At 39.3% G+C, this 27,693-nt stretch overlaps 1 protein-coding gene across 1 annotated transcript; it reads right to left on the bottom strand.

Annotated features, from left to right (window-relative positions):
- Nucleotides 1-788: 788 nt before the first annotated feature.
- ERI1 (exoribonuclease 1) lies at nt 789-27,478 on the bottom strand. Its single transcript, XM_055135781.1, has 7 exons — nt 27,209-27,478; nt 20,246-20,424; nt 15,927-16,137; nt 11,918-12,001; nt 9,961-10,070; nt 9,443-9,557; nt 789-1,821 (listed from the first exon to the last, which is right to left on the bottom strand). Exons 1-7 carry the CDS (start codon nt 27,314-27,316, stop codon nt 1,579-1,581), a joined length of 1,050 nt encoding a protein of 349 aa, XP_054991756.1. The 5' UTR covers nt 27,317-27,478; the 3' UTR covers nt 789-1,578.
- Between the last annotated feature and the right edge of the window lie 215 nt (nt 27,479-27,693).

Raw genomic sequence — 27,693 nt, 5'->3', positions numbered from 1 at the left:
CAGACAGTTGGAAAATTCACCCAAGGAGTTGCATAAGTTCAGGAGTTTCCAACTGTAGGTCCACAGGTGCAAAAAGGTTGAAAACCACTGGGTTAGTGGGAACCCAGCATCCACATCTCAAGAATTTTTGATGTCTCAACCATTATCCTGGTACAATATCTCAGAAAGGATATGCAGGGAATTCTTTCAAATTTTAGAATTAATTTAAGGCATATTACCTGGTACTATATGGGGTTACAAAAATCTTAGCAAAATTCCATTTCACCCCTTTGAACACTTTACTGTATTAAAGTTTAACATTACTATTCTTGTTTTACTATAATCATATAATCATACCAGGTTGTCTAAGGATTTACCATAACCTAGAGTCTTCTATTATTCTTTATAATGCTCTTATATTTACTGCTCAAGGCAGAAATTCAGCCCTTCAAGTGAAAAAAAAAAAAAACAGAACTATGTAGAGAATTCTCCTATGAGAAAAATGCTTACCTGCCTCCTTTGAATCAAGATAGGGAGACCTTCATATTATTCATCTTATTATACTACATAATGAAAATAGAAGAGCATCATAATTATTATTTAAAAAATAAAATCCCATCAATGGAGTGTTCTAAAGAAAGTGATATAGGGTAGTTCAATTCTGAAATAGGTACCTTTAGCTTCTAAATAAGATATATGTAATCAGTGTATCTGTGATCACAATTTTTGGTTCCAGAAGCAGTTAAAAAATTAGTTTAACATAGTCTGGGCACTATCTAAAATCAGTCTTTAGTAATAAAAACGTAAGATTTGGGAGAAAGCAGTATTTGATTTTATTAACCTAATCCGTTGGATACAAATGTAAAATGAAGTGGTGATCTTTAATTTTAAGTTTACCTCAAAGCATGGTCACTAATAATAAGGAGGTAACCACCCGCTCACCATTGATTTATCTATGTATTACGAAGTGGAAAGTATAGCCTTCTATTTCTTTAAACTGTATTTTCTTCTGATTTTCCACTAATTGTCATCGATAACTGAAGCTGAACCAGGCTTTACATTCTATCACAAGTCTTCCAATTGAAAATGAATGTAGGCAGCTATGTGTGCCAAGTACTTCATAAAAAATTATCATACATAGTTAAATCTCAAACTTAAAAACTCTTAAGATAGTTTTAAAATCCAAAGGCTAGATAAGCCACCCCTCACAATTACTTTTATATTTTAAGAAAAGATGTAAATGTAGAAATAATCAAGCACTATAAAAGTCAATGAGATGATGTTCAAGGGAGAGCTAACAAACCTTTCATTTTAAAACCATAGGAATCTCAGACACCTTGAATTATAAAATTCAGTTCTAAGCAGGAAGTGTTTCTGGGTAACAAACACTGTTTGTATAAAAGTGCTGGTGACAAGAAATTAATTATGCCCTCCCCCTGGAGTCTGCTCCCACACATGTATAGCTACAACTGTAGTTAAGATTGTAGACGTTTAAGGTGCTGAAATCCTGCACTGCTGAACAATTTCCGTAAATATTCCTCTGCTACCTCTTTGGAAAAACTCCAGTTATGGTGAACAATCCAGGAGCAAACACTGCTGTTATTTTCTAGAATGGGGCATTTGTGGAGCTGGAGTGCCCTCTATTGGACACGAGGAGGACACACTCATTAGCTGTCCTGCATGGATTTTCTCGTTGACTCGGAGCTCACAACCATCCTGGAGCATTCGAACTGCTATTCGAGCAATGTTCTTAGAGTCATCGAGGCCACTGTGGGGCCGTCCATCATAATCCATACCCAGTTTTTCAAGCATTATTGTTAACTTTGTTTGACTTCTAGGAACCTGAAAAAATAAACAAACAGCTAAGTAAATCATTCTTTAGTATTGAATATGTCAACAGAAAGTTTAAAAATAAGAAATTAAAAAGTTATAGCAAAAAAACAGGTTAAAGAGCAGACAAATTCTACCAGTCAAATGAAGAAAAACTAAGCAAACTTTAATATTTTCTTTCACAAAATGATTTTAAGCTGGAAAAATACTAAAGGGATTAAGGTACATGTCTTGAACACACAGACCCTGGTTTGATCCCCAGCACCACATATGATCCCCTGAACACCACAAGGAGTGACTAGAGTACAGAGCCAGAAAGAGCCCCTGGGCAATACTAGATGCCATCCCAGGCCAAAAAATTAAAATGATATTGTAAAAGTACATTGTCAAGGGGAGCCAGAATGATATAGTTCAAAAGGGCTGCAAAGCATGCTTTGCTTGCAGGAGCCCCAGGATTGCACATAAGCATCACAAGGTCCTCTAAGCAACACCAGAACCTCAACCACAAACATGTGACCTAATTCCTTTCCCTGACCCCCATCATAAAAACCAACATATAAAAAAAACAGAGTCCTCAAGATACCTAAAAATTTCAACGAACACTTGTGAAATAATATTGACTGGGGTATCTAAGTTGAAGTTCTTTACCTTTTTAACCCAAACTCATTCCTCTGCTTGGTACTTTTTTAAACGCATTATTTAACTTGACTAACTTTTTAGATATAGCAAAAATTATTTAGCCTTTCTTAACTGAAGGTAATAAAGAAGACAATGTTGTGTGGCATTATACAAATACCAAAACTTATACACTCTTTATTTAAACATCCCTTCCACTCCACTATGAAGAATCACTGTTCTATTTTCTGTATATCCATATTAGAAAGATCAGTTAAGCTTTAGTTTATATAGCTGTCCCATGTAAGTCTTTGAGTCACAGCTTCTTTATCTGAAATTTGAAAATATTTATCTATTGGATTGTTGGAAGAATCACAAAACAAATTATACAAAAGTACTACAATAAACATCATAGTGTATCCTAAGCCATAATTATCACAGTGCATTTCACATAGTGAAACATCCACTAAATATCACTTTTGAAAATAACTTTCTCAACACATTCCAAAAACGTAGGTGAAAAATACTATTTCTAGAAGCAGACAACCTACAACACTGAATAATGAAAACAGAAAATCTGAAGAACGCTAGTATGATTTTAATGAAATCATAAGAGATGAATAACCTCCCAACAACAACCAAAAAAAAAAGCTCAGAACTAGATGTTGAGTTTTAATGGTAAATTTTTCCAAATATTTAAATAAGAATTTATAACAATTCAAGCAAAAAAACCTGAAGAAGAGAGACAAAGAGTTCAATGAAGCAGCTTTAAATGAATACCAAGCCCAAACCAAAAACACTGGGCAGGGGAGATAGTACAGAGTTTAAGGTGCTTGCCTTACATGTAAACCTCATTTCAATTTCTAGTGAGACACATGAACCCCTAGAGTGAACTCTGAGTGCAGAACCAGAATAAGCCCTGACATGGTCAGGTATGGCCCATACATCGAAACACAACAGTAACAAAACAATTATAGACTACTATTTCTTAACAAGTATTACTGAAAAAAATCCTCAAGAATGCCAGTCTATTTAAATCATTCGCTTTTGCACTATGACCAAAATGCATTGATTACTAAAAAACTAACTTGATGTTTCTCTTCAGGTCATATCAATCTTTCACCTTTTAATTACTAAGATGCCAGAATGCTGCAAAATATTACAACAATGTTACATACCATATTATTAGAATAAAAAAACCGACATGATTATTTTAACTGATGCAAAGAAGCTCTTTACGAAAGCAAAAACTCTTCATAACAAAAAAACAATTCAAAACTAGGAATAGAATAACTATTACTTTACAAATAATAAAAGACTATGTACGTACAAACCAAAATAACATATGGTGACTATGGTAAACCATGAAAGGAAAGCTTTTCATTCTGTATCAGGAACAAGGTGGATGCTACTTTCACCACTTCTATTACCATCCAACATACTTTTCTGAAGTTTTTAACAAGAGGAAGTAATCAAGAAAAAAGAAAAAGGCATCAGAATTGGGGAAATTTTTTTTTCTTTGCAGTTAACATTATCTCACATGTATAAAAGCTTGAATGAATAAGCTAGCACACAACAGGGACAAATGGAGACGTTACTGGTGCTTGCTCGAGCAAATCAATAAACAATGGGACGACAGTACTACAGTGCAGTATAAAAGCTTAAGCAGTACATGAAAACCCTATTTGAACTAGTACATAAATACAAGTCACACAGTACAAAAAAAAAAAAAAATCAAGACACAAAATTGTGCTTTTCCTTTTCTTTTTTGGTTTTGGGGCCATACCCGGAGGTGTGCAGTGTTTATTTTTGGCTCTAAGCTCAGGGGACCATATATAGAATCAGGATTGAATCTGAGTTGGCCGCATGCAAGCCAAGTGCCCCATCCACTGTACTGATTATCACTCTGGCCCTGTAGTCCTAAACCCTGAACTATCAAAAAAGAGTTAAGAAATTACTCTAATACAAAGAAGTCAAAAATAAAATAGAATTAACAGTCAGAGAGGCAAGAGTTAGACACTAAAGTATTGGGGCAGGGGGTGGGGTACCTGCCACAGAGGCAGGTGTGGGAGGTAGTGGGAGGGAAACTAGGGACATCGGTGGTGGAAATGTACACTGGTGAAGAGATGGGTGTTGGAACATTGCATGCCTGAAACCCAATCATGATCGACTTTGTAACTAAAAAAAAATAAATAAAGATAACTGGAACTTAAAAAAAAAAAGGACAACTCAGTTCACAGCTAATACTGCAATTACTCTTATGTTGTACAAAATACAATCATTGACAAAATCTCTATGAGCTTTTTACAGAAAAACAAAATTACATCCTAAAATTTATACAAAATTTAAAGGAACCTCAAATAACCAAAGCAATTTTGAAAAAAAAAATTTTTTTTTCACTATTCCTGACTTTAAAACTTACAAAACTGAGATAAGATCCGGAGCTGCCGCACTCGAAACGGACCCTCTGCTCCTAAAGACTATGATCCAAGAGGTCTTCTAACCCATTTTGGCACCCAGAGCGGCTTTCTTACAGAAATGCATCTAGACTGTGAACTGTGCTACAGACCCCTGCCGCCCGGGGAGGGATTTTCCCTCTCTACTCTGTTTTTCTGCTCGGAAAATGGCGGTTGCGGCAACACCCACGTGGCGAGAGCCACCTCCTAAGACTCCCAACCCAGAGGTATGAGTTTGCAGTGACGTGGCTTGTAGGAGGGGGGGCGTTACCGGCACGCTCCCCGCCCAGGTAAGATCCGGAGCTGCCTCGCACTGAACAGACCCTCTGCTACTAAAGACTATGATCCGAGAGGTCTTCTAGACTGTGGTATCTAGACTGTGAACTAAGCTAAAATATCAGAAATCCAAAACCGCGAGCTCATAGTCTTTATTCTCAGCAATGAAAAGAAATTATTAAATGATGCCTTTTCAGCAGGCCTGATTGTTGGGGAAAATTCCAAACAATAATAGTGAGTTCTCTATTGAAATATCAAATGTATTCAAAGTATAGAGAAAATAAAGTGAAGATCATTAACTACTTAGGTGAGGGGTGGGTGGGAGGGGGGTATATTTGTGTTCTTGGTGGTGGAACATGGCACTGGTGAAGGGATGGGGGTTTAATCATTATATGACTGAGACTTAAACCTGAAAGCTTTGCATTTTTTTTACAGTGATTCAATAAAATAAAAATTAAAAAAAAACTTACAAAACTACAGTAATCAAGAGGTACAAACAAAAAGATAGACATAAAGACCAATCAAAAGAAAAACAGTGACTTCATAAATGTTTAATGATTTTCAACAATGGGACTGAGAACATTTTAATAGGAATGAATAGTTTTTTAACAAATGTGCTAGGAAAACTGGGTATCTACATGCAAAAATGAATGAAGCTGGATCTCAATCTTCTACTCCATTTAAATGTACTCAAAATGAATGAAAAGTCTAATTTACACCAAGCTAAAAGCACCAAAAACTCAGAAGAAAACACAGTTTATAAAGGTCACGGAGCTGGATTTGTCTGCTGTGACTGCAAAAGCACAAACAACAAAATTAAAACTTCTGTACCAAAGGCCACGTATCAACTGAGAGAAAATAATCTGCAAATCATATATTCGAAAAAAAAGGATTAATATTCAGAATATACCACATTTCACTGTACAATCTATTATGCTAAATTTTGGGCAAAATTTGAGTTGTAACCATTATGTAAAGCTTTTGTTTTATTTCATTTTGACGTGGTTCGGGGGGCTGGAGAGATAGCACAGCGGGTAGGTCTGCCTTGTACACGGCCGCCTCAGGTTCAATTCCTCCGTCCCTCTCGGAGAGCCCGGCAAGCTGAGAGTATCCCTTCCACATGGCAGAGCCCGGCAAGCTACCCGTGGTATATTCGATATGCCATAAACAGTAACAAGGTTCACGATGGAGATGTTACTGGTGCTCGCTCGAACAAATCTATGAGCAACGGGATGACAGTGACAGTGGTTTGGGGGTCACATCCAGGCAATGCTCAAGGCTTACTTGCTCTATGCTAAGGGATCACTTCTGGCCAGCTTAGGGGACCATATGTGGAGTCAGGAACTGAACCCAGGTCAGCCATGTGCAAGACAAGACAACCATACTACCCACTACACTATGGCTCCAGCCCCTATGTAAAGCTTTGGGAGAAAAAAATTGTGCCAGGTGTCAGAGACAGTAAGGCATACTTGTCTTGCTCGTGGAGTAAGCCCTGAACACAGCCAGGTCGGCCCAAACCCTCCCCTTATCCCCCAAATGGTGTTAGTATCACTTAAAAGCAGAGTATAATAATTATGCAGTGGTGACTATTATTCAATAAAATATACTATAGTAAATTTCTAAACCTCAATAACAAAACTGATTAAGAAGGTAAAACCTTTCTCAAAGAAAATACAAATGGACAAGCACATGGAAAGATGATCCAACATCACTAATCCTGAAGAAATACAAATCACAACCACAGGAGATGCCATTTCATCCCTATTAGATTGCCATTGTTTTTATTTTTATTTATTTTCCCTGCATGGCCACTATTATTATCATTTCTTTTCTTTTTTGGGGGGCTTTTGGGCTACACACAGCAGTGTTCAAGGTTTCATTCCTGGCTCTGTGCTCAGAGCTCAGAGCTAACTCCAGGTAATGCTCAGGAGACCATAAGTGGTACTAGAGAGTGAAATAGGGTTGGCTGCATGCCTTACTCCTGTACCATCTCTCTGACCCTCAATGGTCATTATTAACTTTTAAAAATTTAAGTCACTTTTATTGAGGTATCAGGATTTACAATATTGTTAATCATACTTCTAATGCATACTTGGCCACTATTTTTAGAGAGAGAGAAAATAAAACAATAGATGTTGGTAAAGATGCAGAGAATCTGGAACCATTGTGCCCTGCTGATGAGAATGTAACATTTTAACCACCGTGGGAAACAGTATGAAAATACCTCAAAAGCGTAAGCCCAAAATTACTATATGGTCCAGCAATTCTACATACACCTATAGAACTGAAAGCAGAGACTCATCAAGTATTTTGGAACACTATTATAATCAAAAGGTAGAAATAGGGGCTGGAACGATAGTACAGTGGGTAGGGTATTTGCCTTACACAAAGCCAACCCAGGTTTGATTCCCAGTATCCCATATGGTCCCCTGAGCACCGTCTGGAATAATTCCTGAATGCAGAGCCAGGAGTAACCCCTGTGCATCGCCAAGTGTGACCCAAAAAGCAAAAAAAACAAAAAAACAAAACAAAACAAAGGGTAGAAATAACCCATGTCCCTCAACAGATGAACAAAATCTGTTATATACATAATCGAATATTCATGCAGTCCTTAAAGAAAAATTTCTAACAATGGATTACTAATCCTTACAAAGGAAGGAAATTGTTTTAAAACAGGCAAATCAAGTTTAAAACAGGCAAAGCTAATACAGAATAGAGAACACATAACAACAAAACTATAAGGAAAAACAAGAGAGCCAGAGAGATACTAGAGCAAGTAAGACTTTTTTTTTTTTTGTGGGGGGGGAAACGTCACACCTGGTGATTCTCAGGGGTTACTCCTGGCTCTGCAATCAGGAATTACTCCTGGAGGTGCGCAGGGGACCATATGGAATGCTGGGGATTGAACCTAGGCTGGCTGCATGCAAGGCAAACGCCCTATCCACTGTACTATCTCTTGGGCCCCCCAAGCAGGTAGGACTCTTGCCTTGCATATAGCTGACCAGGGTTCTGTTCCCATACTCATGGTCTCCTATATACAGCAGGGAATAATCCCTGAGCACAGAGCCAGGAATGAGCCCTTTGCACAGCTATATGTGGTCCAAAAACAGAGGAAATAGACTCCAAGAAAATTATTCTCATGGAAGTATACATTAAGGCAGTTCTAGGATTAAGTGGGTGATTAAGTGGGTAGAAGATGTATGTTTTTAAGGAAAATCATCTTTTCTCATGATACTACACCAGGATGTGTTATCAAAATGAAGTTATCAGGGAAAAGAGCAGATGATTCAAGATCTAACACATAGCAGAGAAGTAAAGAAAATTTAGGATAATTTTAAAAGAATCCCAAAGAACAAAGAATTTAAAGGATGTTTAAATTGGATGTTCCCAGGAGGGTAACAACCAAGGAAAAAAAGAAAACTAAAAAAGGGCAGACTATCCGATTGTTTTAACAAAGAAATGATTCAATTTGATCGTAAAGTTCTGGATTAGAAAGTAACTACAAAAGTAAACTATCAAATCTAAGGAAAAGTTATGACTACACTGCATTGTCATGCAACTATTAACAATGCTTAAGGATTTGATTATAAAGACAAAATAACCATGTTAGAAAGATGCAGGAAGGGGTAGGACACCAGGGAATGGTGCATTTTTAACAGTTAAAAATCTTTATCTTCCATTTAACAACTCAAACTGAAAATTCAAAAAGTAGCACAAATGTATAATTTAGAAACATGAAAAGTTTAGTAAATGAAAATCAACAAGTACTTCAGAGCATCCCCCACCCTGCAACAAAATGCTCAATCAAAACCAAAGATGCTCCCCTGGCCTTAAGGTGCAGAAGCTTCCTGGCCACCTTGCAGGGCCTTCAGGGCTGCACCCTGCAATGCCTGGGGAACCATTTGGTGCCAGGGATTGAACTAGGTTCAGCTGCATTCAAGACATGTGCTGTAACACCTGTACAATCTCTCCAATCAGCCATATTATTTTTAAAATGTACAATATATTAAGAATCAATAAAATGAAAATTTAGAGGGTACATTTGTTCTAGTCTACATATTGATTATGCCCCTACAGTTTCAAATGTCACTGAATATCAAGTATATATAATCTATTTCAATAACAAGTGAGAAAATTTTCTCTAAGCATATATAATTATTCACTAATTTGGAATATGGAATCTAACAACTAAATTACATTACCATTCTCTATGAAAAGACCTTATAAGTCACAACTTAATTAAGTGAAATAAATTTATCAAGAATGGTATAATACAGAAATTTTACCTTATAAAAGTTTCCATATGACTTCCGAATATTGATCCATTTTTTAGCGAAAGATGGATATTTGAGCCTGCTTAACTGGCACTGAATATTCAGAAACTTACTCATATCCCATGACCTTATGAATAAAAAACAAGAGAAACAGAATAGGATAAATACTAAGCTATTCTTTTTTTTTTTTTCTTTTTGGGTCACACCCGGTGATGCACAGGGGTTACTCCTAGCTCTGCACTCAGGAATTACTCCTGGCAGTGCTCAGGGGACCATGTGGGATGCTAGGAATCGAACCCGGGTTGGCCACGTGCAAGGCAAACGCCCTACCTGCTGTGCTATTGCTCCTGCCCCAATACTAGGCTATTCTTACAAATAAAGAGTTTAAGTCTTCTTAGGCTTTTTATTAACATACATCACATTCCTTTCTCAAAGCAATATATAACATCAAGCTTAGTAATGTCTTTCTGTATTCTAAGCACATCTTTAATCTTTAATATTAAAAAATAACAAGATTCCAAAATACTCACCCATCTGTTAAGATGCAATATTTGTATTTTGTTCCTAACTCTTTCAATTTCATCCAGTCAATAACTTTTTTTAGTACTTGAGGGAAAGTATCAGCCTTGTCCACCTGATCCTGAGGATAAGCAAACAAAAATATAAAAATCAGGGTCATTATATATTGTACTACAAAAAACTCAGGTATTTTACATGGAAAGGAACAGAAAAAGTGTTATCTTCTAAACTCTTCTTGATTTCCTTGGCTAAGGTCCTATATTTTATGTTTAAGGTAATTAAAATTATAGCCAAGTATTAAGGATAGCTTTCAAGTAAAGTTATAATACCCCCCAAATTAATAACTGAAATCATTCCCAAGGGTCTCTTGTTTTAAGGCCTCAAGTTAGAGGCTGATTCTCTGGCATGAAGTAAGGAAAATTTCCTCTCAGTTCAAAATCACCAAGTTTCTCCTTGGGCTGGAGAGAGAATACAAGGGTTATGGGGCTTGCCTTGTATGCACTGACCTGTTGTAATTTCAATCCTGGAAATTGCAAGATTTAAACTGCCTCCCCACACCCACGCCCGCAAGAAAACCCCACAAAATAATTAAAATAGTCTTGCTATCTCAAAGCTCACATTTCTTTATTTTTTGGTTTTGGGGGCATACCCAGCAGAGCTCAAGGATCACTACTAGCAGGGTTTGGGGGACAATATGGGGTACCAGGGTTTGAACCCAGGTCAATCGCAGGCAAGTGCCAACCCTAAGTGCTATTTCTCCAGCCCCTCGAAGTTCACATTTATTTCAAGAATAACATACTACACATAGGTAATCTTCCTGAAATATAAATCTGATTCACTCTATCAATGCTTCCAACACTCCCCAACATTCAAAATAGACAGACTCTCAAGACTCTCCATGATCTGGTTTGCTTCCTCCTTCACTTTAACGTTATGTAGAGCCACTTCTGTTAAGCAGGTAATGGATATATGAACCATCCTGCACACTAGAAATGCCCAGCCACTTTACTAAAACCTGTTTCTCTACTATAACTCAGCCTAAGTTCACCAAGTCAACTGAGGTTATTTTTTCTAGGAGAGCCCTCCCATTCCTTCTGTCACGGGAAGTTCCTTTTTTTTTTTTTTTTTTTTTGCTTTTTGGGTCACACCCGGCGATGCACAGGGGTTACTCCTGGTTCTACACTCAGGAATTACTCCTGGTGGTGCTCAGGGGACCATATGGGATGCTGGGATTCGAACCCGGGTTGGCCGTGTACAAGGCAAACGCCCTACCCCCGTGCTATCGCTCCAGCCCCAGGAAGTTCCTTTTATAGATGCTCATAATACCCTTTGATAAAGCACAGACATGCACTAACTTATCAGTCACCATCTTATGATCACCAGTTTATTCTAGCTGTCCTCCTGACTTATTCTGTCAAGTCAGAACAAACAGAGATTCTGATGACAGAGATTCACCTGACCATCTTTGTATCCCTCATACCCTGTCAAACACAGCATACACTAAAAATCTTCCAGTTGTATCAATAACTAACTAAAGAAACTGAGGAAATGAACAAAGGGGTCTCTCATACTGTAAATACAACCAAATATTAAAAACCTAAAAAAAATTAAATTATACAGGTTATAAGCAGCTCTAAAAGGAAAGGCTGAGAAAAATTATACTGGAACTAAGTTTTGTTTATTTTCATATATACCTATAAAGCCATCTCCACAATCATGACATTAAAAAAAATTGACCAACCCAAAAATGTCCTTCTGCCCCTTGGGTAATACATTACATCCCATCCCCAGAAAACCACTGCCTTGCTTTATTATGAGAAATTCATCTGTTTGTAAATTTTTTTCCCCTAAGTCATAATTCAAAATATATTTAACCAGACAAAACTGCTAACAAACTTTTTAAAGTAGAAAATAAATCCCTATTTTCAAATATTTCACATTCTAGAATAAGGAATACAGAATTATAACCTGAGTAATTCCAGTTAGATTTATGCAGAAATCTGAAAGCTGTGCGTTCATTTCTGGCCTCACATACTGTTGAAACGTATCTTCCTACAAGAAAGGACAACAGATTAAAGTACTTTCTTTGACTTCAGTTGCAGAACACATAATACATGACCAAAGCAGCAACCTGAGATTACATTTTATAGGCAATTATGTTTCTCAAGTTTTACCATTTTAAGGATAATTCTCCCCTCCCAGAGCACTCTAATTTTTAGCTAAAAAATTTAATTTTGTAATTAAAAATATTTTTAAGATAAAAACAAGTGTCTAAAAGCACTTGTTTAAACCTTTCAAACTGCAATTTAAGTAAACATTTCCCTGATGAGCAGAATGTTGCTAATACTGACCATAATATTTTAGAACTGAAGTCTACTCACATCTGTTCTACTTCAACATAGTAAGCTTTCTAAATAGCAGTAATGTCTTTGGAGTAATAGCAAATATTCCAACAACCTTTAGAATAAAATTCCATCAAACTGCACTAAATAGTGAAAAACTGACTATATGATATGTAGTAATCACAAGGTTACTGGTATATTTTTATAATCACTTTTAGCCTCTTCGGGCAGCTTTCATACTTACCTTATTACCTTCCATTCACAACTTTGTGAACTGAGTAAAGCATCTTATTAGATTCAGATTGCTAAGGGTTTATTTCTTCCTCTGGTCCTATATTGTCTCCCTAAACTGAATCACATTATTTGTTAAAAATTAAGGATCATTTCAAAGTCCAAAGATTTAAGGTTAGCAATTCTTAATACTAGGAAGGAGGAAAAAAATTTTTCAAATACTCTTTGTGATTGAAAAATGTGTAATTAAGATAAAAAGTGAATGTTTATACTTCCTAAGAATTCTTTCTTACAAACAAGCTATTAAGTTGATGACATAAATCATAAATTACTGTAGTAATGTTACCTGAACATTTGCACTTCAAAGTTAGGCAAAGAATGCCTAACTCTACTGGAGAAAGAAAATTCTGCTTAGCTGAATTTCACAAATAAAATCTACTGGGAGGAGGAGGGCTACATCCAAGTATATAGTCTTTTAATGATCAATGTTGTACTTTATAATTTTAAGGAAAAATATTTTAAACATATGCTGCAATTTTCCTTACCAGTAAAACTTTTAAATAAAAATGAACAATGTTGCAGTACAGATGTTTTATGAGTGACTAAATGTTTAACAATCATTTAAATAAGTAACATGGCAAATTAATAGGATATGAGCATTTTTGGAAAAAAGTCAAGGGCCAGGAAGATGGCTCATAGGGCTAGAATTCCTGCTTTGCAAGGAGGTCCAAGTTTGATCCTTGGTACCATGTGGTCCCCAGGGACTTCAGAGAGTGTACCATAAGTTCTACCATGTATGGCTCCTACCAATGAAATACAGCATCTAAGACACTGTTTAAGGAACACCATTTAAACAGATAATCAGGTAAGGTTATTCAGAAAGTGAGGTTTAGAAAAGGACCAAGGAGGAGAGAAAAGAGAGTCAAAGGAAGGTGGGAACAAGCAGCAAGACCTATAAGGAAAGGAATTAAGTCAAAACCCAAGTAAGTGAGGAGGTGGAGCATGCCTGGCATTTCTGAAAACAGCACACACATCAACGACAGCACAATTCAAGGTAACAAGAAGCCAGATCTAAAATATGGCTTATTTAGTCTGGGCTAACTGAGAGCCACTGATGCATCTGAAGCAGAGGAGAGAAATGAGCTTATATTTTTGTTGCTGTTTAGTTTAGGGGCCAAACCTGGTTCTGTGCTAAGGGGCTGCCTGGCAGTACCGGGAAACGATATGCAGGTTTGAGGAACACCATAATGGCTTGACCTTTATAACATTTCTCTCTGGCCTCTTTTATTTTCTAAGAACCAATTTTGCTTAAAGAATTGGCTTCTTATATGGAGACAAGGCTAGAAACAGAGAGACCAGTCATATGATAAATCCAGAGAAAAAAATGATTTGAACTCAGGACTAGTCATAGTGCAGTTAAGTGGCTGGGTTTTTTGAGTTTTTGTTTTTTTTTTTTAAGTTTTTGGGTTGACACCCAAAGATACTCAGGGGATACTCCTGGCTCTACAGTCAGGAATTACTCCTAGAGGTGCTCAGGGGACAATACGGGATGCTGGGAATTAACCCTGGTTGACCTGGTAAATGGCAAGTGTCCTAACCACTTCACTACCTCTCCAGCCCCAAAGGGTTCAGATATACTTTAAAGACAAAGGAAGGAAGCAGTGACACGGTTGGTCTGGGTATGCGATGTAGAGAAAAAGCAATCCTGGATGACGCCAGGGCTTCTAAACTGAACAATTAATAGTTATCATCACTGAAAACAGGTAAAATCAAAGATGAAACAGGTCAGGAATAGGTACAACCAGGAATGTGTTTAAATGTTTAAGCAGAGCTATCAAAGCAGTAGTCTGGATTCAGGTCCAGGTGGTGTCTATAAGCTATCAGCACACAGAGACTAAAAGTTATGCAACCAGATGAGCACTCTGAGGGAGAGGATCTATACAGAGAACGGGAGAGGGATTAAGTCTTTTCTTTCACTTTAAGAAAGTGTTTCAAGTATGTAACAACCAATTCTACCAAAATTAATGAGCAATTAATTTTGTAATGATGTGACTGAATATATAATTTAAACCAATAATTGTGTGGATTAGTGAGAATGGTAGGAAGCAAAGACTACTTTTTCAAGGTACTTTTTGCCATAAAGGAACAAATAAATGGCACAGCTGACAGGAAGTGGAATGAAGCAGTCTTTTTACAGTATGTAAACACGTTTATCTGTGATGGGAACAAAATAGGCAACAAGTCATTAGATTGAAAACAAGAGAGAATTATTACTACAACAATGTTCTTGAATAAGAGCTAGGTAGTGATGTCTATTGGATCATGCCAGTTTATCTGCATTCACAGCTGTAATTTTTCTTTTCAATTTATTAACCTCTTACCTACTTTGGGCAGGGAAATCAAATTGGCAGGTTAGGAATATAACTAAAAGAGACTCTAAAAAAAAAGTTAAAAATAAAAGAGACTCTAAACAAGCCTGGCCTTAAAAAATTTACCTATTTTAATACATAAAGTCTTTATATTGATTCCCAGCAAGCTGGTGACATGAGATATACCACAAAATTAACTTTGGGACAAATAATATATTCTTCCTCAAGTTATCTCAGATAATCTAAGATTCTTCCTCAGATTTTTATATGGCAAACTGTACGTTTGAGGCATTCTGCTGATTTGCTGAATTAATAAATCACTGACAACAACAGCCAAAGCACATATATATAAGTTTAGCAGCCAAGGTTATGAGTCACTTCCCCCATAAACTTTTCATCAGGATGATAACCAGTTCTAAATTGAAGATGATCCTGTAAACAATCGTTGTCAGATTATATACTAGTCTACAGTAATGATTCTCAAACCTGACTGACATCAAGCCCCATCAACCATGCCCCCTCCCCCGCCCACCAAATTAAACCAGAATTTCTGGGAGCAGAGTGGGATTATTTTTTTTTAATCCCTGGGAAATTATGATGTTCAGCCAGATATATAATCAAAATGAAAGGCAGGGATGGGGGGTGGGAACCTATTATAATCCAGCTCCTGGAAATGAAGAGTCATATTCTCCAGAAACTGGTTTTTTTTCTTTTCCGCTTTTTGGTTCACACCTGGAGATGCACAGGGAATAATCCTGGGTCTGCACTCAGGAATTACTCCTGACGGTGCTCAGGGGACCATATGGGATGCTGGGAATCGAACCCAGGTCAGCCGCGTGCAAGGCAAATGCCCTACCCGCTGTGCTATCCCTCCAGCCCGCTGAATCAGTTTTATTCCAGTTTTCTATCTCATTGAAGCTAAAACAGGTATATAGAAAGAGCAAAACACCACTTCAGTTTAAACAGTAATCAAGCTCCTCTGCCTTAGCAGTGAACCTTAGAAAAGTTGCTGCCAAATTTAAAAATGGAACTTACAATCTCTAAGGTATGGGTATTTAGTAAAACGACAGGAAATTCAATGATCTCATGTATGAATTCAGGTGGGTTGCCTTCTTCACAAGTGGCTTCAAAGTCAATAATACAAATGTAGTCATAGTAACTGTCCACGTAACCACTCTCCTTTAACATCAGTTTCTGCTTCTTGTAATAGTTTTTTAGTCTCTTCTTCAGGACATCTTTCACTCCTCTGAGAAAAAATAAGAATTAAATTAATCTTTGGTGCATTTCTCAGTTAAGAATCTGAATTCTTACCCAACACTAGGCAGAAGAGTAACAGTTACGGCATGATTTTCAGACAGGTAGTTAAATTAGGGGCAGAGAAAGCAAAGACTCCGAGTTAGCAAAAAACTAATTTCACTAAGTCATAAATATTTCCTTTAACAAATAAATTTTCATTTTTGTAGGTACCTAAGAAAAGCACATTCTCCAATATAGATTATACTTCAAACTATAAGCCTTGACAACATATATTAGGGGTAGGGAACATCCAGTCTACAAGTCACACAAGCCCCATAAAATCATGCGGTCTGGTCTTGGTACATGAAGAGACAACTTTGGGTGCTTCTCCTCAGCCATTCACAACTGTCTGTCTCAACTGTATAGTTATGGATGATTTTATAAACAACCCAAAGGCCCTTTGCAGAAAAAAGGTTTTCCGCTCCTCACATAGTTATACTGCCTTATATAAGATAGCATACGTCACATGAAAAATATAATTAATACTGAATTATTCCATTGGACAAATACCAGTGTTTTTTAATTTTCTTAACCCTGTTAACTGGTGTTAAGTAACAAAGAAATTTTTGTGAATTGACTGGTCTGCAGATGAACAGCTGATAAATCACTGAGTTAGGCAACTAAAAAAAATCCAAATAAATATGAAGGCATTGTAAACTGAACATTTAAAGTTTAATGTTTGCTATCTACTTAACTAGGAATACTCATTTAGAAGATACTCTATCCAAAGTAAGCCATATGCAGAACAATGTCAGTAAGGTCTTAAATGAGAAGTGGGTTTCTTTATATTCCACTAATAGTATATGACTTGAGAAATAACATGTACTTTCAACTTTTATTTGCTAAAGAGTTTCCAGTTGCTTTGGTGAGAAACTTGTCAGTCTTTAACATCTCCCTTGTCCCTCCATATCCTAATTATTACTAGTTTTGCCAATTTCAATTCAGAAAAGTATTCAAAATCTGGTCATGCATAATTCTTGGTGGTGTGACTGCCATTAGCCTCTTGGACTATGGCAAACTCCTCCATCCTAGAAGCCCTCCTCCTCCATTACTTTGCTTAAAAACTAAGCACTAATACCACTTTCTTGCTGAAAAAACAAACCAACCTTCAGTGACTCCCTTCTGCTTACAAGGTAAGCAGGTATCAGCACTGAGTTCCACCGTATCTGGCAACTACCATCTCAGTATCATTTCCAATGCTCCTACTCCCCATGGTAGGCATATTGCACATAAAACATACTACAAGGCATTGCCTAATCACAGTTTCATGTTCTGTAACACTGTGCAGTAACAAGTAAGATCATGTGGCAGAAAACAGGCACACAGAAATGTAAAGTGCTCTCTCTCTCTCTCTCTCTCTCTCTCTCTCTCTCTCTCTCTCTCTCTCTCTCTCTCTCCCCCCCCTCCCCCCCCAACTTGGCTCATCAATTCAACTGTCACCCCTCCGTTCCTGAAACAGGCTGCTTGGTACAGTCTCAAACTCTACTTGCTCTTATATAGCACTGGCAAGATGTGATATTCTGAATGTGTGCTTTCTCAAAAACACTGAGTTTTCCATCTATAACTTTAAAGTCCAGAGTAGCACATAAAAATTTATTACATTTTGAAATTCTATGTTTTTCAGTAAACATATAAACATACACCTAGCTCTCTATATGCCATGACAGTCAGTAAGAGTGAGCAATAGATCTTCACTCACACCTAAAAAGGGCAAAAATCTTGCTCAGAAAGATCTTCTGTAAGCTACAGATTATACATGCTTAATATAATGTGGCAGCAAAAAATTAGGTAAATTTTTCACGCACTATGACAGACAATATAGAAGTGAAAAGTAACACATGCTCTTTTGAAAAATAGGAATGCTTCATCTAGATAAAAAGGGAAGGAACACTGCTTGTAAAAAATAAAAATTCAGGGGTTTCCAGAATCATGAAACAATTTCCATTACACACAATCTTCATGATACCTAGTTCACTATCAAAAATCTTTATGCATTTTGGATTCCAAACGTGATTAATGCTCAATGGCTCAAACAAAACTAAAAATTATTCAAAATGGCATGTATACATCTCATTGACACATATACACAGAGACAGAGCTGCACTTATTCCACTCAAAAGCTAATCAAACAAAATGTTTACTAATATTTCTCTGATCAATTTATTTATTTTCCCACTTATTTAAACATCATCATTTACAAAGTTGTTCCTGATGTTACAGACAGTCACCATTCCAATACCAATCCCACCAATGTTACCTTCCTTCCACCACTGTATTTTCCAACTAGCCTTCAAGCCTGCCCCTGTAGCAGGTCTACAATTTATTTTATATTGTTTGTTATCACTAAATGGCTAATGGAATGATCAAAAAATATTTCAGTGAAAGAAAACTTGTGAAAATCGTTGTATCTCGCCATGGGGACATTAAGTCCTTGTCTTCGGGTTTACAAAACTGTTGTTGCAAGTTAAGCCTTCTGTGTAAATGTTTTTGTTAGTCAAGATTAATTGGCTTCTACACTACATTCCCATTCAATCTGGGTGCTCCTATTAAGATATTGGTTTAAGATATCACATCAAATAATTTTGTTAATAAAAACAAAGTATAACTGGACAGCCCAGTCATAGGCATGGTAACAACTGTTAGGACGTGAATGTGGCTGATGGAGCTTTGGTAGGGTGGGAAACTGGCCTGCCCCACTCCTGAGGTTGCCCGAGAGGTCTCAGCCAGGAAGAGGTATCTGAGAAATTTTTGTGGCTAGCTGATGTCTTTCAAGACTTATTTATGAGTCTCTTGAACTCATAACTTTTTAAAAAGCCAGTAGAGGAGCAGTGGGACATGGGTGTGGCTGCCTGGACATTCAAAGTATAGGGACGTGGGGGGGAAGGGGGTGATGAAATCAACAATCAAGTCCAAGAAGGCCCCAAGATTTCAGCCCAAAAAAAAAAAAACCCTTGGTACCTGAAGTGTGGGGCAGGTTAGCATCTCTGTGTAGCTCAATCATGAGTCAGTTCTAAGGCATGGAGCATAGCCAGAGGCACGATAGCAGCTGTTGGGATGTGAGTGTGGCAGCCAAGACTTTCACAGACCAGAAATTTGGCCAAAATCCCCCTCCCAAGATCACCCCAGGGAAAATGTATACTATTATTCTGTTTTTATTTATATTTTAAAACAAAAAAATTTAAAACGAAGAGTCAGATTTGGTTTCTTTGCTGTTTTGTTTTTTGTTTTGCTTTTGTTTTGAAGCCACATCTGGCTGTGCTTAGGGTTTACTCTAGGCTCTGTGCTCAGGGATCACTCCACGGGACCAATGTGGGTGCTGAGGATTGAATTCGGTTGGCTACATACAAGCCTACCTGCTCTACTATCTCTTCGGCCTCAGGAAGTCAATTTTGTTAATAAAATAAAATATAAGTATTAACTGAACAACTAAAAATGATTGGAAACCCTTGATATGGTATGGTCCATACACCTATATATTGCTGATAGATTTTAAAAAGGCTTAGCCTTTGACTAAATAATTCTGCTTTGTGATCTAAAGTAAGGCCGGAGAGAGAACTCAACAGGCTAGAGCACATCCTTTGCATCCAGGACATTGGGATCAATCTGATCCCCTCACCACATGGTCCTCTGAGTACTGCAAGTAGAGTCTCTGAGCACAGTCAGGTGTGGACCCACAACAAAAACAAAAGACTGATAGAGGGGCTGGAGCAATAGCACAGCAGGTAGGGCATTTGCCTGGCACGCAGCCGACCCAGGTCAATTCCCAGCATCCCATATGGTCCCCTGAGCACCACCAGAGGTGATTCCTAAGTGCAGAGCCAGGAGTAACCCCTGTGCATCACCAGGTGGTGACCCAAAAAGAAAAAAAAAAAGACTGATAGAAATAATCAAGAGTTGCACACACAGATTCAAAGAATGTAAATTACAGCTGCTGTCTAAACTATTATCATTAATACTTTATGATAGGATTCTGAGTGATTTTTAAATTTTCAGTGTTTACAATAGCTTTGAGGATGCACATGCACTACTCTTAATTTGAAAGGGTTATTTTTAATTACCTGGTTTCAAGCTTGAATTCTGAAAGTTTAGCTCTGAGTTCTTCCTTACTCATTCTATTAATGCAACCATTTGTAATAGCGATCTCCTTGTAGACTGGGTCACTGAAATCACTTGAATTGGAGGTAATGAATTTAGATCCTTTTGTTTCTTGGCCATCATATCTACATTTTTGCTTTTTCTAACAAATTTAGAGGAAAAAAAGAATAGTTATAGTTAACAAAACATCTTAAAAATTAAATCCCTTAGACCTCTTTACTCCACATGCACAATGAAGAGTGCCATTTGCAGCTAGCCAGTGAGTACAGCACAGGAAAATGATGTATTTTCAATACAAGTTACCCTCTTTTCTTAGTAACAAGATGTTTCTTTTTAATTTTATTGAATCACCTTAAGATAGTTACAAATTTATTAGTGACTGTACTTCAGTCATACCATATTCCAACATCCATCCCTTCACCAGTCTACCATCCCCACAACCAATGTCCCAATTTTCCTCCCCCACCCAGTCTGCTCCTATGACACCTCATCCTCTCTCCCCTACCTCCCCCACAGCCCCCCAATCTTCAGCACTCGGTTCTTGTCCAGAATGATCATTTCCAACTATCATTAACATTTTTTTTAAAGGCAAGGAAGTTTTGTAAAAAGTGAGCTGGTACTAGAAATCACAGCCACCTCAGTACAGAGCCCAGAACCCCATTTACTAGCTTCCTAACCTGGAAGAGTTACTTATTAGCCTCTGATCTTCAGTTTCCTTATCTATAAAGTATAATAATATCTCAAATGGCATTTGGCAATGGTAAACAGTATTTGGGCAAGATTATTATAAGGATTAAATAAGAATGCATAGCAGGGCTACTAATACTACACCCATTATACACCTTTTTACAAAGATTCTAAAATTACCAATGAACCAACTTTTCAATTAACTTTCACAACATTATACATGTATAAATCAATGAATTCCTGAGAATTTTTAAGCCTGATTCTAGAAATTAACAGAAACTGCCTGATTGAAAAATAAAATTGGGGCGGAAGGGTGGGGAAATTAGGGCAGAGAGATAGCTCAAAGGATTGAAGCACATGCTTTGCCCACTTGAGGGCCCAGGCTGGATCCTTGGCACTGTAATATACCCTCAGCACAGAGCAGGGAGTAGCCCCGTCCTTGCCAGCACAACCAAGTATGAGTCCAAAACAAAAATAAAACAAACAAAAAAATCAAGTCCAAAATATTCTCGGAAGCAAGGAAAAGGAAATGCATTCAGTTGAAAGTGACAGGGAAACCCATAACTCAGGATTTCTATAGTTACTATAAACTTTTTTCCTTAAATCAAAATCAGAGTTTGAAAAAATGCAAATCTCATTGGCAGTCCCAAATTTCTACGATGTTAACATAACTTTAACACAACATAACAAGTAGCAATGATGGGGCTCATTCCCCTGACCCTGAAAGAGCCTCCAACGCGGCACCATTGGGAAGGACGAGGAAAGAGAAGCTTCTTAAGTCTCATGACTAGGACGAATGGAGATGTTACTGAGACCACTCGAGAAAATCGACAATCAACGGGATGATGATGACAGCAGCATAGGCCAGATTAGTACATGGGATTCATAGTACATCAGGTGATACAACTTTTGGAAAAATTCCACATTTGAATGGATTAACTCAATGGGATTCTTCTTTTCATTGCTGTCACCCCATGTGCTTTGATGACTTCTGGTTCTACTTTCAAATTATGTCTGAATCTGCCTATTCCTTGTTGGTTTTTATTTTTTTGGAGGGAGGCACATCCAACAGTGCTCAACAGTTACACCTGGATCTGTGCTTAGGCATCACTCCCAGTGTGGCTTGGAGGACCACAAGGGATGCTGGGGATCAAACTCATGTCAGCTGCATGCAAGGCAAGCGCCCGGTCTACTGTACTATCTCTCTGGCCACTACTCCCTTACAATTTTTGCTTCCACATTTTGGTTCAGTTCTAGGACAACTGCAAACATTTTTATTTTTAGTTCTTTTGAATATCTTGACATAGTGCATAGTATCTCCCCATTCCTACTTGGTGTTATTTTCTCCTTGATGCTTTTTTTTAGTTATATGGAATTTTCACTCCCTTTGTGTCCACACCTTTCGTGCCTCAGCATCTTTGCACATGTAAGTCTGTTTTTCTGAAAAGGCCATCTCATCCTTGTTACATCCCCCCACACTCTTCATGTTTCAGCCTTTAAATTTTGTGACCTCAGGGAGAACCTTTCCTTATTTCTCTACCTCATACACATTCTACAGTGTTCTCTTTTTTTTTTCCTTCTTAGCTCTTTTTCCCTTCAGGTACATATTTCAGCACACCAGCTGAGTTTTGTGAACTTACAGTTTCATTTTATGCTGCTACTTTAGAAAGCTGTGACCTTTCTGTTTTGGGGTCATACCCAGCAGTGTCTAGGGCTTTTTCCTGGCTTTGTGCTCAAGGATCACTCCTGGCAGTGCCAGTAACCCAGGTATGGTACTGGGGATTGAACCAGGTTCACCAATGGCAAGACAGATGCCTTATTGTGCTGGCATGGGAGAGCCTGGCAAGCTCCCTGTGGCGTATTCATATGCCAAAACCAGTAACAATGATGGGTCTCATTCCCCTGACCCTGAAAGAGCCTCCAATGGCACCATTGGGAAGGAAGAGGAAAGAGAGGCTTCTAAAATCTCAGAGCTAGGAAGAATGTAGACGTTACTGACACCGCTCGAGAAAATCGACAATCAACGGGATGATGATGATGATGATTGTTAACCATAAAAGTTCATTTATAATTTATTTTCCACATGCAATGTTACAATTAGGTATGCACAGAATTTTTAAAAATAATTTGTACTTAATATTAGTTCACCTTAGCCCTATTCTTCCTCTCTGTCCCCAAATGAACTGTAAATACAGAGTAAGAGAAAAACCATAAATATGCCTAAGTCCCTGACTTTTTTAAATCAACCTGATACTTCAGGGGTCATCTTCCATTTAAGAGCTCAATTTAAAGCAAGACACGTTTACTGGAGATGTAATGCTAAGTACTGGACAAGAATTAGTTATTCCTATCTTTGTGAAAGACATTGAAAGTCCTATATGTGAACTACCCATAAATAACTATAAATAACTATATTGAAGTCTGTTGATGACAAACATTCAAAAGAACAAATTTTAGTGCACTGATCTTAAATAAGAAAATAATTGTCTTCTGCAATATATTAAATATAGGACACTTGGATACTTAATTATTAGATTTTGGGCCATACCCAGTTAGGCTCAGGCCTTACTCCTAGTTCTGTGCTGCGGGATCACACCAGCAGGGCTTGAGGGAACAGACTTTATGGGGTGCCTGGGATGGAACCTGGGTCAGCTGCATGCAACACAAGTGCCCCACACACTGTATTATCTACTATTTCTCCGACCCCTATTAATATATTTTAATCAAGTTAACCTTTGTCATTAAGCTTTCATTAAATTTTAAATTCCAGTTTCATTCACATTAAAATTTAAGTACACTGAGTAACATTTATTACCAAAACCACAATCTTGATTAATTTAATCAGATGTTCTCTTTGACTAACTTCTCTCTCCAATTCACTTAATTCTTATCAAAAACTATAGGTACAAAAATTATCCACAAGCTACAAAAATTACCCACAGTAATGTCTAACTAATTCACAAGGTCTCTTCTAGATATGCTAGCATGATTTCTACAAAGAAATCCATGAACCTGGGGCCAGAGCTACAGTACAGCAAGTAGAGCATTTGCCTTGCACATAGCTGACCTGGGTCCAATCCTTAACACCCCATATGGTCCCCCAAGCCCTGCCAAGAGTGATTCCCTGAGAGGAGAGCCAGGAGCAAGTTCTGAGCACCGCGGGGGTGACACTGAAACAAAAAAAAGTAAAAATCATAAAATCTTTAAACTCTCCTCTGTCCAACTCTAAACTGCTTTCAGTAAAGCTCAAGTCAGGAGTCAGTTCTCAGGGGCTGGAGAGAGTACAGCAGGTAGAGCACTTGCCTTGCATGGAGCATGTCCGAGTTTAATCCCTGGCACCACCTATGATTCTCTGGGCACTGTCAGAAGTGATCCCCGAGTACAGAGACAGGAGTAACCCATGAACATCACTGGATGTAGGCAAAACCATACCACACCCAGGCAAAAAAAAAAAAAAAAAAATCAACCGAAAGATAGATGCTCAAGTAAATTCACTAAGAAGCACAAAAAAAATTCTAAAACCTACATTAATTTACAAAAACATAGCTTACTATATAATACACAGTGACAATGATATCCTCCCCAATTTCTATGTTCATCTATCACATTACATACAGTACTGGCCATATATGCATATGTAAGTATATATAACCATATACATACTCTTATGTTTTATATACCTACTTGTTTTAGAGATATGTCTCCATAATTTTATTGTCCAAAAACTATGCATTACCCATAAAAACACAAAAACCTCCATTATCTGTTCACAAAAAATGAACAACTTAGAAACAGAATTTAAGCTAAAATTCTTTCAAGAATTCTGATTTTTTACTGCAATGTATTTTACTTTTATTAATTTTTAAAAGAAAAAACTTTTAATTGAATCCTCTTGAGACACACAGTTAAAAAGTTATTAATGTTCCAACACCCATCCATTCACCAGTGTACATTGCCCACTGCCAATGTTCCCAGTTTCCCTTCCTCCCTTCCGCCTCCACTCTTCACCCCTGCCTGCTCTAAAGCAGGCAGTTTTCATCTCACTCTTCTTTCCCACCCCTTCACCCTCCCCTCTCCCCTTTTGGACATTATGGTTTGCAAGGCAGATACTGAAAGGTTATCAGGCATATCCCTTTACCTACTTTCAACACTCAGTTCTTGTCCAGAGTGATTACTTTCAACTATTACTGGCATAATGGTCCCTTCTCTATCCTAACTGCCCTCCGCGCACCCCTCCCTCCCCACACGTTTGTGGCAAGCTCACAACTTGTGGGAATTTATTATTTTAATGTAACATTATTCAACATTATTTAATGCAGCATTTTTCATCAGTCAAAAAAAAAACATTAGATATAATAGAAATTTAGCTAATTCCTAGGGGAAGGAATAACAATCTGAGATTAAAAACAAAACAAACCTGCATTATCATTAAGATCATGGAGGCAGTGTTTTAGTACATGTGAAGGGAGCACCCAGCAGCAGTTTTTAATGTAACACTCGCTAAAGAAAATTTGGAACAAGTTCAGCTTTAAATTGTACATCTCTAAGTTTTAAGACTATCCAATATAATGAAGTGGGCAGGAGCGCACATATTGGTCAGGCACCCACCACGCACGCAGTGAAATGCATTAGATCCCCAGCACTACATATGATGATCCCCTGCCCACCCCGTTAATGCCAGGAGTGATCCCTGAGCACAGAGTCAAGAGTAGCAGCCAGCTGTAACCCCAACCAAAACAAATATAATGAAGTATCTTTAACAAATAATACTCAACTAAAAACAAACCTTAAGAACTCTGAAACTGCCCTACATAAATGACGTCTTGACAGGACTTCAGGTGGAGGAGGGTGGGGGTGGGGTGGAGAGTGGCTTGTTTGGTTCGGTTTGGGGCCATACTCGGGCAGTGCTCAGAGATCACTCCTGGCCGGCTTGGGGGACCATACGGGGTGCTCGAGATTGAACCCAGGAGGGCTGTGTGCACGCTAAGCACCCAACCTACTAACTCTTCAGGTCCTAGAATCTGGGGGACTGAGATAACTGCCAGACTCCGAAGTACAGCAGGCAGGGCAAAGGGAGCATTCCCAGAACCGGACGCTCACATAAGGGCCATCCACCACAGAACGGCCCAAAGTCACGGAAACCGAGAGCCCAAGAGCTGTGTAAAATGCAGGGTGTGAGAAGAGCAGGAACCAGATCCCGTGGGCAGCCAATCGCCCACCAAGGAGAGAGAGGAACCCCACGTAGATCTCGTGTTAAAAGGTCCTCCTCTACAGCTGCGACCACCCTGCAAGCAGGAAACCCCACTTCAGTCCCTGAAATCCACCAGCGCCCCGGGGACATCCTGGAGCACCGAGGAGCCGTCCCTAAGCACCTTGCAAGGCGAGCTCCCCGTGTCCAACAGAAACAAGATCATTCCATTTCTGCGTGACCAGAGAGCTGGCCGTTTAATATTAAGACTACCTACAATCAACTGTAGTCATCAATTAAGTATAGTCGTCAAATAGATGAATGAATTTCTTTGACTTCCAATTATTTTGGAGGGGCGGGGCACGTTCAGTGGTGCTGGGGGGGGCTGGGGGGGGCGTTACCGTGACTCACTGCTCAGGGAGATGCTCTGGGGACCACACGCTGGGCCGGGGGTGGAACAGGGGGTCCTCTGAGGGCGCCTTACCACCATAGTCTCGCCAGCCTTTCATTTAAAAACAATTCTGCTTCTGGGTCGGAGCGGCAGTGCAGCAAGTGGCACGAGGACAGGGGTTCGATCTCCCGCATCCCATTCGGACCCCGGAGTGACTCCGGGGGACCACCGACTGTGCTTACCGCCACCCCCCCCCCCCACGGCCCACAAAAACAAAAACAAAAACCACCAAGCCATTTGCTTACGTAACCTGTCAGCAGTAACCAACACCTAAAAAAAAACAAAAAAAAAGAGTCAATCTGCCCCCCACGGCGTGTCTCTCTGAGTCCGTCAAGACAGGGCCAAAAATGAATAAATAACTAAAAAAATCCGGGCTGACACTGCAGCTGGGGACACTCGCATCCTCACGGGGGGGAGGGCTCCGCGACTGACAGAGCCCAGGGCAGCGTCGGGCGCGATTTTGGAACAATCCAGAAGCGTCCAGGGGTGCCGAGGCGCGCGGGTCTCCGGCCGCCGCGCGCTCCGTGACGCGCGCCCGGGAGCCGGGGCCCCGAGGCGCGGGCGCGCGTGGGGGCCCCGCGGGGCGCGCGGGCTCCTCACCTCTGGGCTCCCGCGCCGAGGCGCCTCCTCACGCTCCGAGCGCGGCGCCTCCGGCCGCGCGGGGGCCGCGGCCCCGCCGCCCGGCGGCGCGCTCGGCTTCTCCTCCATGCCGGGGGGCGCGTCGGAAGACAGCAGCGGGGAGCGCGACACTCGCCCACACGAACGCGCGACGCCGCCCCCCAGTCCGAACACCTTTTCCTTTCTCCGTTGAAAAATAAATGACCGCGCTCGCTATTCCCGCGGCGGCGGCCACACAAACTCGGGCCGACACCGCCCACTTCCGGGAGCGTGCGGCGTCCGCACGCCGCGCAGGCGCAGGAGGGCGGCGCGCGCCACACGCCCGCGCTCCCGGAGCCTCGCAGGGCGGAGGCAGCGGAAAGGGGCGGGAGGAGCGCGCGGGAGCCAATGGGATTGGACGGGCCGGCTCCTCCGCGCTGGGCAAGGGCTTAAAGAACAGGGTTGCGCTCCGGTTTCACCCAATGGTT

This window comes from Sorex araneus, chromosome 1 (genome assembly GCF_027595985.1).
Source record: "Sorex araneus isolate mSorAra2 chromosome 1, mSorAra2.pri, whole genome shotgun sequence".
In the NCBI taxonomy this organism is placed as follows: Eukaryota; Metazoa; Chordata; class Mammalia; order Eulipotyphla; family Soricidae; genus Sorex; species Sorex araneus.
This window is presented reverse-complemented; position numbering and strand designations above follow the sequence as displayed.

Bases quoted from the DNA above. Each gene is read 5' to 3' on its own strand.
- ERI1 (XM_055135781.1), bottom strand. From the start codon at position 27,316: ATGGAGGAGAAGCCGAGCGCGCCGCCGGGCGGCGGGGCCGCGGCCCCC. The intron at 16,138-20,245 runs GTAATTAAAAAT...ATTTTTTCTCAG, and splicing joins GAATTCAAGCTTGAAACCAG to AGGAGTGAAAGATGTCCTGA. The intron at 9,558-9,960 runs GTGAGTATTTTG...TTTATTCATAAG, and splicing joins TATTGCATCTTAACAGATGG to GTCATGGGATATGAGTAAGT.